Here is a 17,958-nt window from a genome sequence, read left to right as displayed (position 1 = left end):
AGCCCCAGACGGAGGCCCCCATAATGAAACTCCAATTGAAATTCTTCACTGAGTTCCCGGACAGAAGCCCCTCACGGAGGCGCACAGGCTAAGCACCCCTGGGCAGAATCCTTCCCTTCCCCTGCTCAGTCCGCCCCACAGCACCCTTCCCAAGATTTCTTCTCTTCCACCTCCTTCTTGCGGGCTCCGGGAGGGGATGCAATAAAGAACGGATAGAAACACGGGGCAGCCCGTTCCCGCCCGGGAGACAGAGGGCGCCTCTGTCCACTCCTGGCCTCTGGCCCTTCGCGGTGTCGTTGGTGAAGGGGTGGAGCTGGTGGGGAGGAGGGTCGGCAGGGAAGGGCAGGTCTCCCCACACCGCTGGAGGTGCCACATTCGCAGCCTGCCTGCCTGTCGAGAACCTGCTCCCACCTCAGGCCCAGGCCAACCGTGAGTACCCTACCCTCACTAGGATAGGTCCCCTGGCTTAGCCAGCCTGGAGGACAGGGAGCCTCAGAAAGACCCCCAAGAGCCCTGGAAAAGGATACAGTCTGCGAGGGTCTGGCAAGGGTCTGGCAGGACTCAGTCAAGGGAAAGGAAAGGGCGGTTTGGTATCTAGGGGGGATAAGGTTTGGGAAGTACTGAGAAGAGGTGAGAGAAGGTCAGAGAGCCAGAAGTTTGGTGAGTGAGGACGCCACCCAGCTTCCAGGCCACCAGTCCTTCCCCCAGAACCCAGTGTCCCCTGCCAGGTACCCCAGTCTCTAGGTGTGGAAAGGGAGGAGAGACAGCCCTGCTCCTTTAGGGTAAGAATAAGAACGGCTGTTCCTGCCCCCTCCCCAGCCTCAGTCTCTGCCACCCCCTAACCAGCCTTATCAAGAACCAAATCCCGGGGAAGTCAGGAGCAGCAGAGCATAGGCCCTGTGATATCATGAAGAAGGGGGTCCATGGCAGTATGCCCTGTCCTATCTCTGCCTTCACAAGACGTCCTCCTTATCCCTTTTTTTCAGTCTTGACCCCCACGTCTCTCTCCCCAAATTTTTCCTTTTGTTTTCCCACTGCTCCACCCCTAGGTCCTCCCCTTCATTAAATTCCAAGCTGCTGGAGGGCTCCAGGCAGACCTCCAGGTGCCCCTCATAGATGAGAACGGTAACTGAGCCACCCAAATTCCTCCCTTGAGCACTCTTTATCCCTCTGATCAGCCCGGCTTAGGTTCTATCTCCCCCTGTCTCTGTGACAACTGCTTCTTGTGACTGGAGTTCAGGTGACAGTCACAAGGGCTCCATTGAAGAGCTGGGATGTCATCTAATCAGGACCTATTGTCCAGTATACCCAGTGGTGAGGAAGGATGAGGACACCTGATCTGAGACATCTGAGCTGCCCCCGAGGCTGTGGAAAGCATGACCCTCCCAGGGCCAAAGGTCTGAGGCCCCCTAGCTTGGCAGTCCTTTCTCAATAGACCTCCCCATTCTTCTGCTCTCCCCCAGCCCCTTGAGCTCAAATGACCTCATGCACTCAGTCCTTCTAACACAAACCAGCCCTATCCTGTTCCCGCTGTAGCTACCCAAACAGAGCTGGCCTGAGGCAGGAATGGACAGCGTCAGAGACAACGCCTTCAGGTTCGCGTCTCAGGAAAACCTCAGACATTTCCCTCTCCCTCCCTTCTGCCTACCTGATGGAAAGGGATGGTTCTGTAGAGAGGATGAGTAGAATGGGAGGTAATGGGAAGCATGCCCCAGAGAAACCAAAACGACATACTGAGGAGCGAGGGGAGCCAGGCATGGACACAGGACTGCCCACAAGTTGAGGGCCAGCCTGAGCTAGTTCCAGGACCGCCTAGGCTATAGAATGTGACCCTGTCATAAATAAATAAATCCCAAGCAGGAAAAGATGGGAGATATAGCTAACTTACCTGGGCTTAATCCTCGGTGCCTAAAGAGGAAGAGCCACACCTGCTGACAGGAAGCTCAAACAGTGAGACCCCCTCCCCAACAACTCTTGGGTCTCCCACCCTGACTGCTCACCAAAGGCACCAGACTTCTTCCTGGGGTGGGCATCGTAGACATCAGCTCACTTACTACTAACTGCAAAGCTTGACTGTGACAGGCCTGGAAGGTGAAAATAGAGCTAAAAAGCTGCCTGGGCCGGTGTCCACCCATGCCTGCCCCGCCCCACCCCAACTCCATCCAGGCAGCCAGGAGCCAGCCACTGCAGATGTCTGTTGCAGGCTTCTTAAGAAAGCCCGGTTCCTACTGCTCAATCTCCATGCCCATCCCGGACTCCCTCTGGAGGGACCCAGAATGCTGGACTGGATTTAGGTGTGATAGGGTTTCTCCCACATTGCAAAAATCCCAATGAAAGATAAAGGACAAGGGGGGCCCATTCTGTAGCTATTTGAGCTGTGAAACCAGGGTCAAGTCTGAGGATATCCCTTACCCAGACCCCAGATATCCTGAACCTGATTTACAATTCACTTCCATCTTTGTGGGGTTGGGTAGGTGTGCTGCTGAAATGGGCTCTGAGCTCGAGACTGCCATGGAGACCCTCATCAACGTGTTCCATGCCCATTCGGGCAAGGAGGGGGACAAATATAAGCTGAGCAAGAAGGAGCTGAAAGACCTGCTACAGACTGAACTCTCCGGCTTCCTAGATGTGAGCAGAGGGTTGAGGTACAGGGTGGAGGAAGGAGATGGGTGCCCTGCCATATCCCTGCCTCACCCCAAGCTCAGCCCAATTATCTTCCTCTTCCATTGTTAACTAAGTTTTTCCAGGCTCCCTTAACACCTCCCTGGAAAAGTCAAAATGCCCTACTTTACTGACCACCTATCAATACTAGGCTCTGCAGATTTACCAATTACATTACCCACAGCATAGAATGGAGTCACAGCCGGGCCGTGGTGGCGCACGCCTTTAATCCTAGCACTCAAGAGGCACAGGCAGGTGAATCTCTGTGAGTCTGAAGCCAGCCTGGTCTACATAGTAAGTTCCAGGACAGCCAAGGCTACTACACAGAGGAACCCTGTCTTGAAAAACCCCAGAAAAAGTAAAACCATGAACTCAAAGAAACTTAGAACTATGGAGATTAGTACTCTGAAGTCACATGGCTTCTCTACTGAGGTGGCACTTGAGCCATAGATTTCCACTGGAAGATTGTAGGTAAATTAAGACATGGCAGGAGGTGCCCACGTGAAAAGAAGCATGGGAGGAAGGATGGAAAGTTTGCTCGGAAGCTTCCTTTGACTGGAGGATGCAGAGAGACAGATGCTGACAGGGACCACATACCAACTCCAGCTTTCTTAGGCTTCACTGAAGCTCTGGCCCTGCTATTTTGTTGCTGCATAACTTTTGTTTCTACCCCAACTGTCACTTTGTTTCTTCTCTGTCATGGAAGCAGTGGAAACGCCTCCCACATTATTTACATTCGTATTAAAGACAGGCTTGGTGGCACACATCTGTAATACTGGCACTAACGAGGCAGACCCAGGAAGACCTCAGGTTCCAGGCTAGCCTGGGTCAAGTGGCAAAAACTGGGTTGGTTGTTTTTTGTTTTGTTTTGTTTTGTTTTGTTTTGTTTTAAGACAGGGTCTCACTATGTACCCCAACTGACATGGAACTTGCTATGTAGACCAGGCTGGCCCTGAACTCAAATAGATCTACCTGCTTCTTTCCCCACTGAGTGCTGGAATTAAAGGCATCTGCCACTGAGCCCTAAAATCATTTTGTGTGTGTGTGTTTTATTAAAACAGAGCCTGTAAGGTTCCTAATGTAGCACCTGTCACATTGTAGACAATCATGGTCAACAACTGGTGTCAGTATCAACTCCGCTGGGTTCTGCAGACACCAGGAGCTCACCAGTCTCTCGTGCTGCCAAAGACTCCCATAAATATTATTCTCACTTGCTCATCTCTGCCTCAACCACTGTGCAGGCTCTAACTTAGTGGTATCAATTTCCATCTCCTCCTTCCACAGGTCCAGAAGGATGCAGATGCTGTGGACAAGGTAATGAAGGAACTGGATGAAAACGGAGATGGGGAGGTGGACTTCCAGGAGTATGTCGTGCTGGTGGCTGCTCTCACGGTGGCTTGTAACAACTTCTTCTGGGAGAACAGTTGAGCATATGGCCGCAATGGGCAGTGCCCTTCCTCTCTGCCTTGTCAACTTCTCCTATACCCTGCTTTCTCCTCACCCCACCTACACCTCCCCATGTCCCCATCCTTGCCCAGTCTCCCACCAAGGGCACAAGAGTGGTGGTCTGTCTAGGTCTGCCACTCACTCTAATAAAGGCTTCCCTCACCATCTGTCAATGACTATCTGCTCTGGGTCTGGATATGTGTGAAGTAAAGGGTGCTCACTCCCAACACTCCCTATCTTGGTGAGTTTATGTGCATTACATCTTATTTAAGGAACATTCAAGACCCAAAAATGTAGAGGTCCATAGTTTTAGCTGAAATTGAAGTGCCATTGGTAATCCTAGCACTTGAAGAATGGGACAGGAAGATTTTGAGTTCCAAGCCAGCCCATACTACACAGCCAGATCCTGTGTCCAAAAACAAAGACAAAAACGCAATCAAAAAACTGAAGAAAAGGTGGGTGGTGGTGGCGGCGGCGGCGGCGGGCGGCGGCGGCGGCGGCGGCGGCGGCGGCGCACGCCTTTAATCCTAGCACTCAGGAGGCAGAGGCAGGTGGGTCTCTGTAAATTCAAGGCCAGCCAGGTCTACAGAGTGAGCTTCAGGACAACCAGGGCTACACAGAGAACCCCTGACTGGGGTGGGGGTTTGGAGGAACAAAACAAAAAACGAGTAAAAGAAGAAAGGAAAACACATCAAAGTCAGGCTTTATAGCCATTTACAGTTCTGACGGGGGGGGGGGGGGGGGGGGGGGGGCGGCGGCGGGGGGGGGGGGGGCGGGGGCGGCGGATATTTAGCTCAACAGGTTCAACACCCAGCATAGTGCTGGGTGGGGAGGGGCGGTGGCTCTAACTAGGCATGGTGAAGTACCCTTTAATCCCAGCCCTCTCAGGTAGAGACACAAGCAAAGACAGGAGGATCTCTGAGAGTTCAAGGCCAGCTAGGGCTCCATCCTAGTGAGACATCCTGTGTAATGGCTAATCCTAGTTGTCAACCTAACTCCATCTGGAATCAACTAAAACCCAAGGGACTGGGCACACCTGTGACAGGCTTTATTGGATTACTCAAGGTGAAAAGACCCACCCTGAAATTAGCCACATCTTCTAGTGGCAGCCCACATAAAAGGACATGGAAGAGCTGGGCGCGGTGGTGCATGCCAATAATCCCAGCACTAGGAAGGCAGAGGCAAGAAGATCTCTGTTAGTTCGAGGCTAGTCTGGTTTACAGAGCAAGTTCCAGGACAGCCAAGGCTACACAAAGAAACTGTCTCGAAAAACAAACAAAAAAATTGCCATACGGTGATGGCGCACACCTTTAATCCCAGCACTCGGGAGGCAGGGCCAGGCGGATCTCTGTGAGTTCGAGGCCAGCCTGGGCTACCAAGTGAGTTCTAGGAAAGGCGCAAAGCTACACAGAGAAACCCTGCCTCGAAAAACCAAAAAAAAAAAAAAAAAAAAAAAGAGTTGTCTTTAGCTTAGGGATGGAGGAATAACAGAATACAAACATTGCTTCCAATCAAACCTAAACCGCTCTTTTGCAACCCAGAAAAATCCCTTTAAAGTGGAGCGTTAACTCTTCCAGCAGGCAGTCTAGGAGGTATCCTAGCGAGCAAGGCCAATGACCACGCCCCCAATGGGCGGAGCACTACGCCTAACTGAAGGGACCTTTGCCAAGGCCCCTGGAGATTCCCCGGCGATTCCGGAGCCGGCCCAAGCACCCATTTGCCACGCCCCCAGTTGCGCGCGCGCGCGCGCGCATTGACGCAAGTCCGTCGGCGCCATTTTAGCCGGTCACGCTGCCCTGGTGGGCCTGGCAGCCATTTTGTTTTGGACACCAAGCGGGAGTTGGCGGCGCCGGCTGTGGTGGCACAGACGACAAGGCAGGGAAGAGGGCAGGCCTGACGAGCGGGGAGGATCGGCCGGCTCCGATACCCGGCCCGCGACGAGTGAGCTTCGCATCATACCGTTAAAAGCATCTCACTCGACCGCCCAGCTAGTTAACCCGCACGAACGGTCCCCCCGTCAGCTCAGGTTAGGCCGGCCTCCGGCCCGCCCGCCGCAGCCGTCGTGGCAGCCCCGGGAGGAGCGCTGGCGTCCGTCTCCTTCGGTGAGTTTCTGTGGCGGAAGCAGAGGCGGGGCGCCGTGGGGGCTCGGGGCAGGGCGGCGCGGGTGGCAGGTGTGGATGGCGCCGAGGTGCGCGCAGGCCGGGGAGGGGGCGGAGCCGGGAGGCGGAGGCTGAGCCGGAACCGCGGCCGGCCGGCGAGCCGGCGGGATGGTCGGTGCTGGTTTGGGTTGTCTGGTGTGGTTATGGTGGTGTGGTTTGGGCTTTTTCGGGACTGGGCCTTGACCCCGGTGTCTTACTTATCTAGACACCCGGGCCGCAGCCTCCCCCTCCCTCCCCCCCACGCCAGAGTAGTGTCTGATGGGGGGGTAACAACGGAAATAATCAACTGACCAAAGAGGGTGGGGGGCATCTTGAGAGCCTTTGAGGATGGGGTGGAAGGTTACGTAAAGATTACAAGAGTTGAGCGACAGCTCTAGGTGCTGGTTTTTGCGGCACCGACATTGAATCCAAAATGCTGCTTTGGCGAGACAAGCGCTCCGAGTTAACGTCCTCAACCTTTTTTTTTTTTTTTTTTTTTTTTAATTTTCGTTTGAGACCGGGCCTCTCCAGTCACCCAGGCTCGCCTTGAGCTTGTGCCAACAGGTGTAGCTACGGTTAAATTTTGTGGAGTGCTCCTGAGAGCTCTCAAGATTGAATACCCATTTAGAGAACCCTTTCTGTCTTCACCCTGCCGTATCTTACTAGAACGCCACTTGCATTTGGAGTTGAGAATCGGTTTTGAAGCTAGGCATTTCTTTGTATGTGTGTGAGAGAGTCCGTGCCTCACAATGTCACATTGTAACCCACTATGGCCTCAGACTGTTAACACCATTCCCCTGTCGCAGCTGGAAATTGAACCCACGGCTTCATTAGTGCAACACAGTCACTCTACCACTGAGCTATATTCTATTCCCAGCTCCTGCTTTTATTTTGATACATAGTTTTCAATTTTCTATAGACTTCTAAGATGCACCTGGGTAGCACCCTAATCCCAGTTGCTGTTCCCCAGTCCTCGTGGCCAGATTGTAGTTTAATTGGTCTGGGTCCAGGCATCAAGGTAAAATGTGGTTTGGGGTCTTTCTTTTCTTTCACGTTACTTGGCTGAATCAGTGTAGGCTGGAAGGACTGTTGTAGATTGAAAGCCAGGCTCCTAGGCTTTGACTACATCTGATTCTGCCATTTTGGAGACTTTGGCAGACATTCTTCATACTGGGGCTTTGACATTTTGATAACTGTGATATAAACTTATGTTCATAAAAAATGAATTTTAATATGGTTTTCAACAGTTTGTAATATAGACCTTTCATTGATTTATGCCTTGTTCCTTGTGAAAATGCAATCTTCAGCTGGGTGGTTGTGGTGCTCACCTTTGATCCCAGCACTCTGAGGCAGAGGCAGAGGTAGATCTCTGAGTTCGAGGCCAGCCTGGTCTATAGATTTGAGTTCCGGGACAGCCAAGGCTACAACAGAGGGGAAAGAAAGAAAATGCAGTCTTGATGATTTTACTTCACTCATTATGCATATTGTCCTTTGTAGATTCTCGGGATTTGAAGATGGGCCGCACAGTCAGCGCCGAAAGTTGTGCTAAAAAGCACCACCAAGATGTCTCTAAATGAGCGGTGAGGCAGCCAACAGCAACTTCAGCTCCTTCCTAAGAAAACAGTACTTAAGTTGGCCCTGGGGTCCACTACACAAAAACCAGTTGTAAGCTAAAAACAGAAGGCTACCAGACCTCTGTTCTTAATTGCATCTAATGTGGTACACAGAACAAATTGGGCGGTTGTTTCAAAACCCCTTATCAGTAGATTTTTATATTAAACTATCTGAAATATTTACATGGTGGGATCTGTTTTTTTTTGAAAGACTCCTCACACCCTCCTTTTTAAACATTGATACAGGGGTGGTGCAGCATGATGGTATGGTATATCCTGGCTGCAACAGGCTTGCTGCCTAGTCCAAGGCCAGCAGTGTTGTGGCTGGCCTGTAAGAGGCAGGTAGCAAGCCGTGACTATGTCCAAAGGCCCCTGAATGTCATTCTTGGGCCTTGTAAGAGGCACTTGCTTTGCTTCATTTCACTCTCTTCCCATTCTGCTTTTTAGTATGTTTTGTTGGCATTCTTTTGACGCCTGTATGTTTTCTTCCATTAACTTAATCACAATAGGAATGATAGAATGTCCTCATAGGCTTCTAAGTGGTTGACTAATTAAACTGTCTCAGAAGTACTGAGTTAGAAAAAGTGATTATTTGAGACTGAGAGAAATTAAGTTAAAGGCAGTTTTTGTTTCTGAGAGTTTCATTTATTTGGTGTCTTTCACCATTTTATTATATTGCTGCTAGAACTCCCAAGGCATTTAATGTCTGTTTTTGTTTCTAAAGCAAATGTACTTCTCTGCTCATATCTTAAAATATGACACATTAATTACCTGTATTCATGTGTTACTAAGTAACATGTTAGAGTGTAATAAATTTCCATAATTTATTTGTCTGTATTATTTCAGTGGACTTCCAAGGTGTTCTGGTCCTTCCTCCTGTTTGTCCTTAGAATGAACCCTTCACTCCCCAAAGGTGTAGGCATTTTTGTTTGTCTTTGTAACTGCATCTCTCTCTGTCTCTTGTCATCATATTGGCTTAATGCGTGTTTTTCATACTTTTCACTTCTCTAAGAGCTGTTACCTGAGCCCTTGTTATCACTTTTAATTGTGCTGCACTTGGCTGCATTTCTGAGTTTCTGGTTCTTGCAAGTTTGTGGAAACAGAGGAGTCTTTAACCCACATCAACCTTGATCCAAATGTACCACTTTAAAGTTCGTGGGATCTGGAGCTCCTGGTCTAGCAAGCCATGAAAATGCCAATAAGTGTTTTATAATAAAGCTTTTATTTAAACACCCATTTTGTTCGACCTTGAAGCTTTACTAATATGCTGAAGAACAAACAGCCGATGCCAGTGAATATTCGGGCTTCGATGCAGCAGCAGCAGCAGCTAGCCAGTGCCAGAAACAGAAGACTGGCCCAGCAGATGGAGAATAGACCCTCTGTCCAGGCAGCATTAAAACTGAAGCAGGTGAGAGAATGGGTCTTGGCAGTCTGTGTCAGGCAGTCCACCAAAGCTGTCGGGATATAATGGATGATTCCAAGATGGCTCAAGGCAAAAGCTGAAACTTACCTGAACAAATGTTCAAAGAATATTGGTTTGGGCAGGTACCAGTTAGGTAACTTTTTGGTTTTGTTTTGTTTTTGTATTTTCGGGACAGGGTTTTTCTTTGTATCCCTGGCTGTCCTGGTACTCACTCTGTAGACCAGGCTGGCCTTGAACTCAGAGAACTACCTGCCTCAGCTTCCCAAGTGCCAGGATTAAAGATCTGCACCACCACCACCCAGTTTAAGAAACTTTTTAATATCGTTCTCTTTTAGGGGAGTTTGACACCTCTGTAGCCTGTTTGTGTTATCAGTGAGGATTGATTATTTTCTGATCCTTACTCTTTTTTTTTTTTTTTTTTTTTTTTTTTTTTTTTTTTTAAAGATTTATTTATTTATTATGTATACAGCATGTATGACTGCAGGCCAGAAGAGGGCACCAGATCTCATTACAGATGGTTGTGAGCCACCATGTGGTTGCTGGGAATTGAACTCAGGACCTCTGGAAGAGCAGTCAGTGCTCTTAACCTCTGAGCCATCTCTCCAGCCCCTGATCCTTACTCTTAAAATAGAATTTTTTTTTTAATCTTTTTCTACAGAGAACCTTTGTTTAGTCTAAGAGTGATGTTTAAAGGTAGAGCACTTGCCTAGCAAGGACAAGGCCCCCGGGTTCAGTCTCACCCCTTCCCAAAAAACAGGAGTGTAACTTTTAGTTGCTTTGCTCTCTATAAAAAATAATTTATGCCGGGCAGTGGTGGCAGACGCCTTTAATCTCAGCACTCGGGAGGCAGAGCCAGGCAGATCTCTGAGTTTGAGGCTAGCCTAGTCTACAAAGCAAGTTCCAGGAAAGGCGCAAAGCTACACGGAGAAACCCTGTCAAAAAACCAAAAAAATAATAATAATAATAATAATTTACAAGGCCAGGTAGTGGTGGCGCATGCCTTTAATCCCAGCACTAGGAGGCAGAGGCAGGCGGATCTGTGAGTTCGAGGCCAGCCTGGTCTACAGAGTGAGTTCCAGGACAGCCAGGACTGTTTCACAGAGAAACCCTGTCTCGAAAGATTTACGAACTAGAATAATCTTATTCTGCATCTGAGTGGTCTAAGGTTTTCAGTGCTAAAAAACGGCACCTAGTTTTTACATCACAGTAGAGCAAGCATACAGGATAGGATAATCAAATGTTAGTTCTCTTTCACATTTCCAGTAAGAGGTAATCCTGTTCAGGCTTGAAATAAAACCTGCTCTTTATCATTCGTAGACTTTATATGCAAGTCCGGACAGTGGCTGTGGAAGGATATGTCCAAGCTGTGGCTGGGCGTCCAGAGGGCGGTGCCATGCAACTGTAAGGACTTTAACTGGTAGCACTGCATGGCTGTGCATAGAGTCAGCACTTAATAACACCCACCCCCACTCTGAAACTTTGGGCTCACTGACTGAAAATAAGCAAGGCTTTCTGCTTTGTCTACCTTTCAGCCTTGGAGTGGTTAAGTTCATCCATGACTCAGGAAAGCAATGAGCCAGAGGCCCACCGTTTTCCAAGAGTAAATAAAAATCGTGACGTCTCTGATGCACTGTGCCAGGTCCTTTCAACAGGCTAAGCTCTAAAGCAGCAGCATTCCCCAGCTTCTGCATTGATGGGATGCTCTCAGTCTGGTCAGTAGCCGTGTGTCCTGTTAAGAGCTTCCAGTATGGCTAGTGCAAATGGAGGAGCTTATTTTCTTTCCTTTTACTTATGTTAAGGCCAGATGAAGGGCATACAGTGGTTATCTCAGCATATCGAGGCATTGTGAGCTCAAAGCCAACCCAAATTTTGTTTAGTTTTGGGTTTTTGTTATTGTTTGGTGTGGTTTTGAGACCAGGGTCTCACTATGTAGTTACTACTAGCCTGGAACTCTATATGTAGACCAGAGTGGCCTCAAACTCAGAGAAATGTACCTACTTGTGCCTCCAGAGTGCTGGGATTAAAGGTGTATGCCACCACACCCAGATCAAAAAAAATTTTTTTTTTAATTTTAAATAACCATGTGTGGTTAGTGGCTACTTTATTATACAGCACAGCTCTAGAGGAAAAGCTGAGTTGTACTACCAGTATATATAAGTGTTAGGGTGAGTAGCAACTAAAGATGGAGATGGCTCCGTACTACACAATTCAGGAGAGTGAGTATACTTAGTAATTGAACATGAGAATGCACTCGTGACTTCATAACTGTATGCTAGGGTCTGGAGGTACAGTTCAGTGGTAAAGGATTTGCCTACCATGGGCATGATTTTCATGCCCAGCACCACAAAAAATAATTACCGTGCTAATTGAGGGAATGACAAGACAGGCCCTTGAGGTTGGTTTTGCCTGCCTGTGTTAAGTGTCTAATGTTAAAAGCCTTTCTCCTAATTAGAAGCATTTTAAGATTTTGTGCCAGAAAGCTAATGATAATGTCTCAACGTCTTTTTCAGAGCTCTTAATTCAGGGAAAGTATATATGCACAGGCATTTGTATATGCCTATGCCATTGTGTGTGATGGAGGTGGATTGTGTGCAAGAACACCGTTTTCATTAATACTGACTGGCTTTGTGGAAGAACAGAATTGCTAGAACCTTTGTTGTATTTGAGGCTATATTTTTCTCCTTTTCCTTTGAAGAACTCTAACTCCATGAGATGTGATCTTCAGAGTCTTTTGGAGAAACTAATCATTGAAAAATTGATAACTCTAGTGTGTACTAGTTCTCTGTGTGGTCCTCTGTGTGGTTAATAGTTTACTTGTTTTAATTTTAACATGAATTTGGCTGGCTCTCTATGAAGATAGATTTGAATTGTGAGGTTAAGGCCATTTTTCTTTCTTAAGGATTAGCTGTTGGCAAGGAGAAATGTGGAATTTATAGATTTGCAAGAGATGTAAGGAAAGGAAGGTTGATTTGATTTGTTTAATTGCATCTTAAGGTAAATAAATAAAAAGGACTGTCTGGCGATAGATACTCAAAGGAAAACTGGAGCACCCTGGCCTCTGACTGAGAAGCCATTCTTGTCCTTAAATCTCAAGAATTCAAGTGAACTTGTAATTTCAGTTTACCCAGAACATGATGCATTTCCAGTGGTGTGTGAGTAAGCCTTTGAAAATAGTGTAGTCCTGGGGCAGGTATGGATGAAGGCATGTCATTGTCAACCTGTGGCCAAGAAGCAGCAAGTTTGCAGCCTCTGCTGTGTGACTTGAGTAGCCAAATTAGTAAGGTTGTCTGCTGGTGCCAATGTTGTGGACCATACTTAGAGCTTCTTAGAGCCTTAGTTCTGGATCAGAATTCTGCTTTATCCATATTTGGGGGTAAATAAAGTCTTTTGGTTTGGAATCCTTACGTTACCCACAACAGGCTTATATCCACAGCAAGCGTCTCACTTGCCTCATTTGTCCTATACTTTAAATTGCCTAATCCCACTGAATTCCTTTTTTGATCTCAATCCTCTAACACCTTTTCTTCCAGAAGAGCTTAAAGCAGCGCCTGGGTAAGAGTAACATCCAGGCACGTTTAGGCCGACCCATAGGTGCCCTGACCAGGGGAGCAATTGGAGGAAGAGGCCTACCCATAATCCAGAGAGGCTTGCCCCGAGGAGGACTACGTGGGGGACGTGCCACCAGAACCCTGCTTAGGGGCGGGATGTCGCTCCGAGGTCAGTGCTTGTGTGTAGCTGATAGTGGTTGGACTCTATCTTCTTCCCCTTTCTCTTGGGCTGCTATGATCACATTTGTTTAGCACCTTTAATCCTAAATTTGTATTAATCTAATTAACTTTTGAAATCACATTTTTAGTACTGCTGCATGTGTTTTATCGATATCATTCCTTTACTGATAATGTGCAATGATGAGAGGCTATGACCTGCATAGCAACAGGTAATTCATGTCATCTCCATTCCATTTGAAAACACCTGCTGCTGCTTGAATCAAAGCACATTCAAGTTCTGGAAATACATCTAAGAAATGTGTGGTTAGCATGTGCGAGGCCCTGGGTTGAATATCCTCAATACCAAAAAAAAAAAAAAAAAAAAAAGATGGGTCTTTTGGCCTGTGTCATGACTAACCGTCTGCCTTCCTGAAGTGAAAAACTGTTAATCTGGAAGAGGGGACAGTTTGATCCATAGTGCCTACCTATCTGTATCATACTCTTTGGACACTGTTAAACTGTTCCCTTTATAAAGTTCTTATCCCTTCAAGAATGTGTTGAAAACAGGAATCATAGCATTTATTTTTAAATCTATCATAATGCCAGGCATCTGATTGTTAGCTTATTAAATGTATGAACTTACTTAGTCACAGCTTTTTCCAAAGATGGTTGTGGTCAGAATTACTGAATTGAATAAGCTGTTTAATCTGTTCACACACACTGTGCAGTTTGCCCCACCCAGACTAAACATTAACTAATTATTCTTATTTAACCCTCACCGCCTTCCTTTGGTTAGAATATACTTTGTCTCTCTTGGATTTACCTGCATATACATTGTATGCCTCCTCTCCAAGGTCAAAACCTGCTCCGAGGTGGACGAGCCGTAGCTCCCCGAATGGGCTTAAGAAGAGGTGGTGTTCGAGGTCGTGGAGGTCCTGGGAGAGGGGGCCTAGGGCGTGGAGCTATGGGTCGTGGCGGAATCGGTGGTAGAGGTTAGTCAGCTACCAACTTCAGAGAGTAGCTCCCTTATTTTCCTCCCTTCAAAACTCAGAGCCACCTTTCTGCACAGCTTCAAGTCATAGGCAGGCTTGTTTGTTTGTCTTGTTTGTTTTTTGAAACTGGCTTGTTTTCTAAATTTATATGCTGACAATGCAAAGTCTGTTAGGATTAACAGTTAGGTACATTATCTAGAGCCACATTTTAGGCATTCTTCTCCAGGTTTTTAGAAAATTAAATTGTTCTATTAAAATGATGCAATGATCAGTTTAGGATTTTTCCTTTTTCTGTATCTGCCTTCTGTTGCCGCCCCTGCTACCACCACCACCACCATTACACACCCATTCCATAGCCCAGTGCCCGTTTATCTTAGATAGGAGAAGTGGGACTGAGGTGGAGTGCAGTGTAGAACACTTAGCTAGCATATCTGAGGTGCAGGGTCAATCTTATACCATAGAAACAAAATAAGAGAGACAGAAACAAACGTGAAGGATGGAGCTCAGAGGTACAGCACATGCTAGGCTTGCATGAGACTCTAGATCCAGTCCAGCAGCACTGTGAGGTAGTGGGATGAGACTTGGCACCTGTCCTTGCCTCTGAAACCAAGTAAATTAAACATAGGATTTGTGAAGAACCAAAAACAGTTTTCCTGATCAAGGTTGAAACTGAGATGTGTTACTACCAGTTAGCTGACTGACTGTTGTTAGTAATCTTACCTTGGTGCCTTGATTCTTGTCTTGTGATCTCGTGGACCAGATTAGAAGAGTTTAATGATGGTGGTGTCGGTACCATATTTTATGGGAGCTTTTCTGGCTTAGAGCTTAGTAAGAAACTCCCAACACCTGTTGATAGGTTGAGCATCTTATTCTAGTAAGCTCTATGGGCAATTGTTCTTGTTCTTTCTAAAGTGTGGGACAGGTCTTGATAATCCTTAGCATCGATGGTGCTGAAGAGTAACTTAGGAAAGAACATTTGACAACAAAGGTTTCTTTTCTTCTCTGCCATTATATGTAACTTGGCTTATTGAATGAAGTACGAGCTTGTATGGGTTTCTAGATTTCCAGATTTCCAAGACAATTTCCAGTTGTCTTGACATGGTTTCTGAGAGAGACTCCAGAGGTTAGGAAAGACTAAATAAAGTCAATTTTGAGAAAGCTGAGTGTTTGGTTAGTGAATAGAAATCATTTCTCAGATAATAGTTGTCCTAAGGTGACCAGTCAGAGAAGTAGCAGCTAAGTTTTTTCTCTAGAATAACTTTTCAGTCTCTGGATACATGGAGTCACCTGATTAGACTTACTAAATTTAAAACAGATGAGATAGCAATCTAGAAGGTTTATATGCATACCCTTGATTCTCTGTGCCCTTCTTACTGCCTCCTAACTAACTAGGGTTCTATATGATGTCTTTTAATTATGAACTTACAGTAAGTCCCAAACTTTTGGCGATTCCTTTGTCTTAGGAATCTTTATTAATGTTGTTTAATAGTTTTCAGCTAATACTACACACCTATAATCCCAGCAACTGGGAGGCTCTTGGTTTTGTTTTTTTGAGACAGGGTCTCCCGTAGCCCTGGCTGGCCTTGAACTTAGGAGTCTCCTGCTTTTTGCCTCCCAGATGCTAGAATTACAGGTGTTCATTATGTGGTGCTGAGGATTGAACCCAGGGCTTCGTCCATACTAGACAAGCACCCTACTGACTGAGCTACACTCCTGCCCAGGAGTGCAAGTTTAAGGCTAGCTGGTCTGCATTGGCAAGACCCTGTCTCAAAGTGGGAGGGGACAGGTTTTTTTTTTTTCTTTTAGTAGCAATTAGAATGAATACTTAAGAGGGACTCATTGTGTGTGCTTTCCATGTCCTGCTTTCCACCCAGTGTGTTTCTTGTTTTTCCAGATTTCTCCTCTTTACCCTGTCCTTGAGCTTGTCTCAGCTAGGCCCCCATACCATAATGGGGCACTTTTTCTAGGACCCATCAAACCCATGTGTAACTGTCTTTCTTTCTTTCTTTCTTTTTTTCATTTGGCCAGGTCGGGGTATGATAGGTCGGGGAAGAGGGGGCTTTGGAGGCCGAGGCCGAGGTCGTGGCCGAGGGAGAGGTGCCCTCACTCGCCCTGTATTAACCAAGGAGCAGCTGGACAACCAATTGGATGCATACATGTCGAAAACTAAAGGACACCTGGATGCTGAGTTGGATGCCTACATGGCACAGACAGATCCTGAAACCAATGATTGAAGCCTGCCTGCCTGCCCGCCTGTTAGACTCTTGTTAAAGTCACCACATCTATAAAAAAAAAAAATAATAACCTTGAGAAAACATGAGAAGAAACCTGATTGATGCTGGAAGGACCTATCACAATAGGCTGTGGATTTACCTGCCACCAGTTGGGGCAATTAGTCTGTTCCGTCTACTTTTTGATACTGTGTTATATGAAACCCTATTTTCCTTTGATTTGGTTGAGTTTGTTTTGTTGTTTATCCAGTCACCCAGACTTCTGTTTGAACAGGAATGCTTTGGCCTTGTGAGTAGAACATTTTTCCAGCCTCTGCCTCACCGTCATATCTGACATTTTAATATTTCTTCTGTTCATCTTTATGATCCTGAAAAAGGTTCCCAGGAGGGAGCTACTATTCTCACTGATGTGTGTTCTCTGGGATACAGTTCTACATCTTCCTTAAAACTTCCTGTTAATAGCTAAAACTAAAGGTGTGTCTGCTGTGTTGAGGGTGAAGGTAGTCATTTGGAAATGTTGATATTGCTGCTGGGCCAGGAACAGCTTATACATGGTAGCAACTTTGATTTGGTCAAGTTGGTGCTGCCTACATTGACATCACATAAGTGGTAGCTGACATGCTGAGCTGGATATGTTCAATTTCCACCCTTAAAGATTTTTAAGCTTTCGTTTGGGTTTGTGGCTAGTCCAAGTGACTTGTGCGCATCCAGGATAGAAGAAGAAGCCATTCAGGTGTGACAAGGGTGGGAAACTGTTTACAAACTAACTGCTGGGAAGGGGTCACCTGCTGCTCATGCTGAAGTGCAGTTACCTGTGCTTGTCCAGAACCAATTTTGGTCTAATCCACATAACTGGCTTTATTTGACCTTCTTGGGGGTTTAAGTTCATGCATATTTTGTCAGCTGTTCAGTTTCAGTGGAATCTTGTACTTCTGGTTCATTATAACAATTGTTCTCTCAAATTCAACCCAAGCTTTGTTTTATTTTTTTGGTTTCTTAAAATGCTGTATAACCTTTTTTTTTTTTTTGTGGTGTGTTAGTATGTCCCTTTATAGTTGAAAGTTTTCATGCTGTGCCAGGCGGTGGTGGCGCATGCCTTTAATCCCAGCACTTGGGAGGAGGCAGAGACAGGTGGAGCTATGTGAGTTCGAGGCCAGCCTGGTCTACAAAGCGAGATCCAGGAAAGGCACAAAACACCAAAGAAACCCTGTCTCAAACCACCCCACACACACACACAAGAAAGTTCTCATGTTAAAATTTCTGGGGGTGGGGCCGGCAGTGGTAGTACTGCTGCAAGCCTTTAATCCCAGCACTCAGGAGGCAGAGGCAGGCAGATTTCTATGAGTTCCAGCACAGCCAGGGCTACACAAAAGAAACCCTGGCTCAAAAAACAAACCAAACAAACAATCCAGAGGTAGGGTGTATTTGGCTTTGTAGAAAGTAAAACTTTTCCTTTCTTTTTATAAAGCCCTTAGGAAGAATTACCCACATAGAAAGTACTGGTGTATTGGCCCATGGTACTGTTTCTTTTTCTGTTTAGAAAAGATCACAGCCTGCTAACTGGTGTGTGCATTAAGAGCCAGGAAGGAAATACTAAACACCATCATCTGAATTTGAATCCTTACTTGCTTAAGGTGGAGATTCTTGAGGGACCCAGTGGAGATGGACTTTGGGGTGTAGGAGGCTGGTGCTCAGGGGTAGATCTCAGCAAAGGAGAATGACTCTAGACTCCCTTTCTGCCTCCTAT

At 46.6% G+C, this 17,958-nt stretch overlaps 2 protein-coding genes across 5 annotated transcripts; both read left to right on the top strand.

Moving 5' to 3' along the window:
- Window positions 1-155: 155 nt before the first annotated feature.
- On the top strand, window positions 156-4,274 carry S100a1 (S100 calcium binding protein A1). The gene is made up of 3 exons (XM_052731350.1): window positions 156-429; window positions 2,475-2,628; window positions 3,946-4,274. Exons 2-3 carry the CDS (start codon window positions 2,488-2,490, stop codon window positions 4,087-4,089), a joined length of 285 nt encoding a protein of 94 aa, XP_052587310.1. The 5' UTR covers window positions 156-429; window positions 2,475-2,487; the 3' UTR covers window positions 4,090-4,274.
- A 1,515-nt stretch (window positions 4,275-5,789) lies between these two features.
- Chtop (chromatin target of PRMT1) lies at window positions 5,790-17,178 on the top strand. Of its 4 annotated transcripts, none has more exons than XM_052730842.1 (6): window positions 5,834-6,209; window positions 7,743-7,825; window positions 9,113-9,266; window positions 12,812-12,998; window positions 13,843-13,980; window positions 16,009-17,178. In XM_052730842.1, the coding sequence occupies exons 2-6, from the start codon at window positions 7,809-7,811 to the stop codon at window positions 16,212-16,214; spliced, it is 702 nt and encodes a 233-aa protein (XP_052586802.1). In that variant the 5' UTR covers window positions 5,834-6,209; window positions 7,743-7,808; the 3' UTR covers window positions 16,215-17,178. The 4 variants fall into 4 exon arrangements, with proteins under 4 accessions (XP_052586804.1, XP_052586805.1, XP_052586802.1 ...); XM_052730843.1 differs by having other exon boundaries at window positions 5,837-6,209; window positions 12,815-12,998; XM_052730844.1 differs by lacking the exon at window positions 13,843-13,980 and having other exon boundaries at window positions 5,790-6,209.
- Window positions 17,179-17,958: the final 780 nt, after the last annotated feature.

The sequence above is a fragment of the Peromyscus californicus genome, unplaced genomic scaffold (genome assembly GCF_007827085.1).
Source record: "Peromyscus californicus insignis strain IS unplaced genomic scaffold, ASM782708v3 Scaffold_9__1_contigs__length_137607984, whole genome shotgun sequence".
Taxonomy (NCBI): Eukaryota; Metazoa; Chordata; class Mammalia; order Rodentia; family Cricetidae; genus Peromyscus; species Peromyscus californicus.
The sequence above is the reverse complement of the archived record's forward strand: the minus strand, read 5'-3'. Positions and strand labels throughout refer to the sequence as shown.

What these genes read in the sequence shown, in the direction of transcription:
- S100a1 (XM_052731350.1), top strand. Translation starts at nt 2,488, where the DNA reads ATGGGCTCTGAGCTCGAGACTGCCATGGAGACCCTCATCAACGTGTTC. An exon ending in AACTCTCCGGCTTCCTAGAT is followed by an intron (nt 2,629 to 3,945) that starts GTGAGCAGAGGG and finishes CTCCTTCCACAG; the next exon opens with GTCCAGAAGGATGCAGATGC.
- Chtop (XM_052730842.1), top strand. An exon ending in CAGCATTAAAACTGAAGCAG is followed by an intron (nt 9,267 to 12,811) that starts GTGAGAGAATGG and finishes CTTTTCTTCCAG; the next exon opens with AAGAGCTTAAAGCAGCGCCT. An exon ending in GGGCGGGATGTCGCTCCGAG is followed by an intron (nt 12,999 to 13,842) that starts GTCAGTGCTTGT and finishes CTCCTCTCCAAG; the next exon opens with GTCAAAACCTGCTCCGAGGT.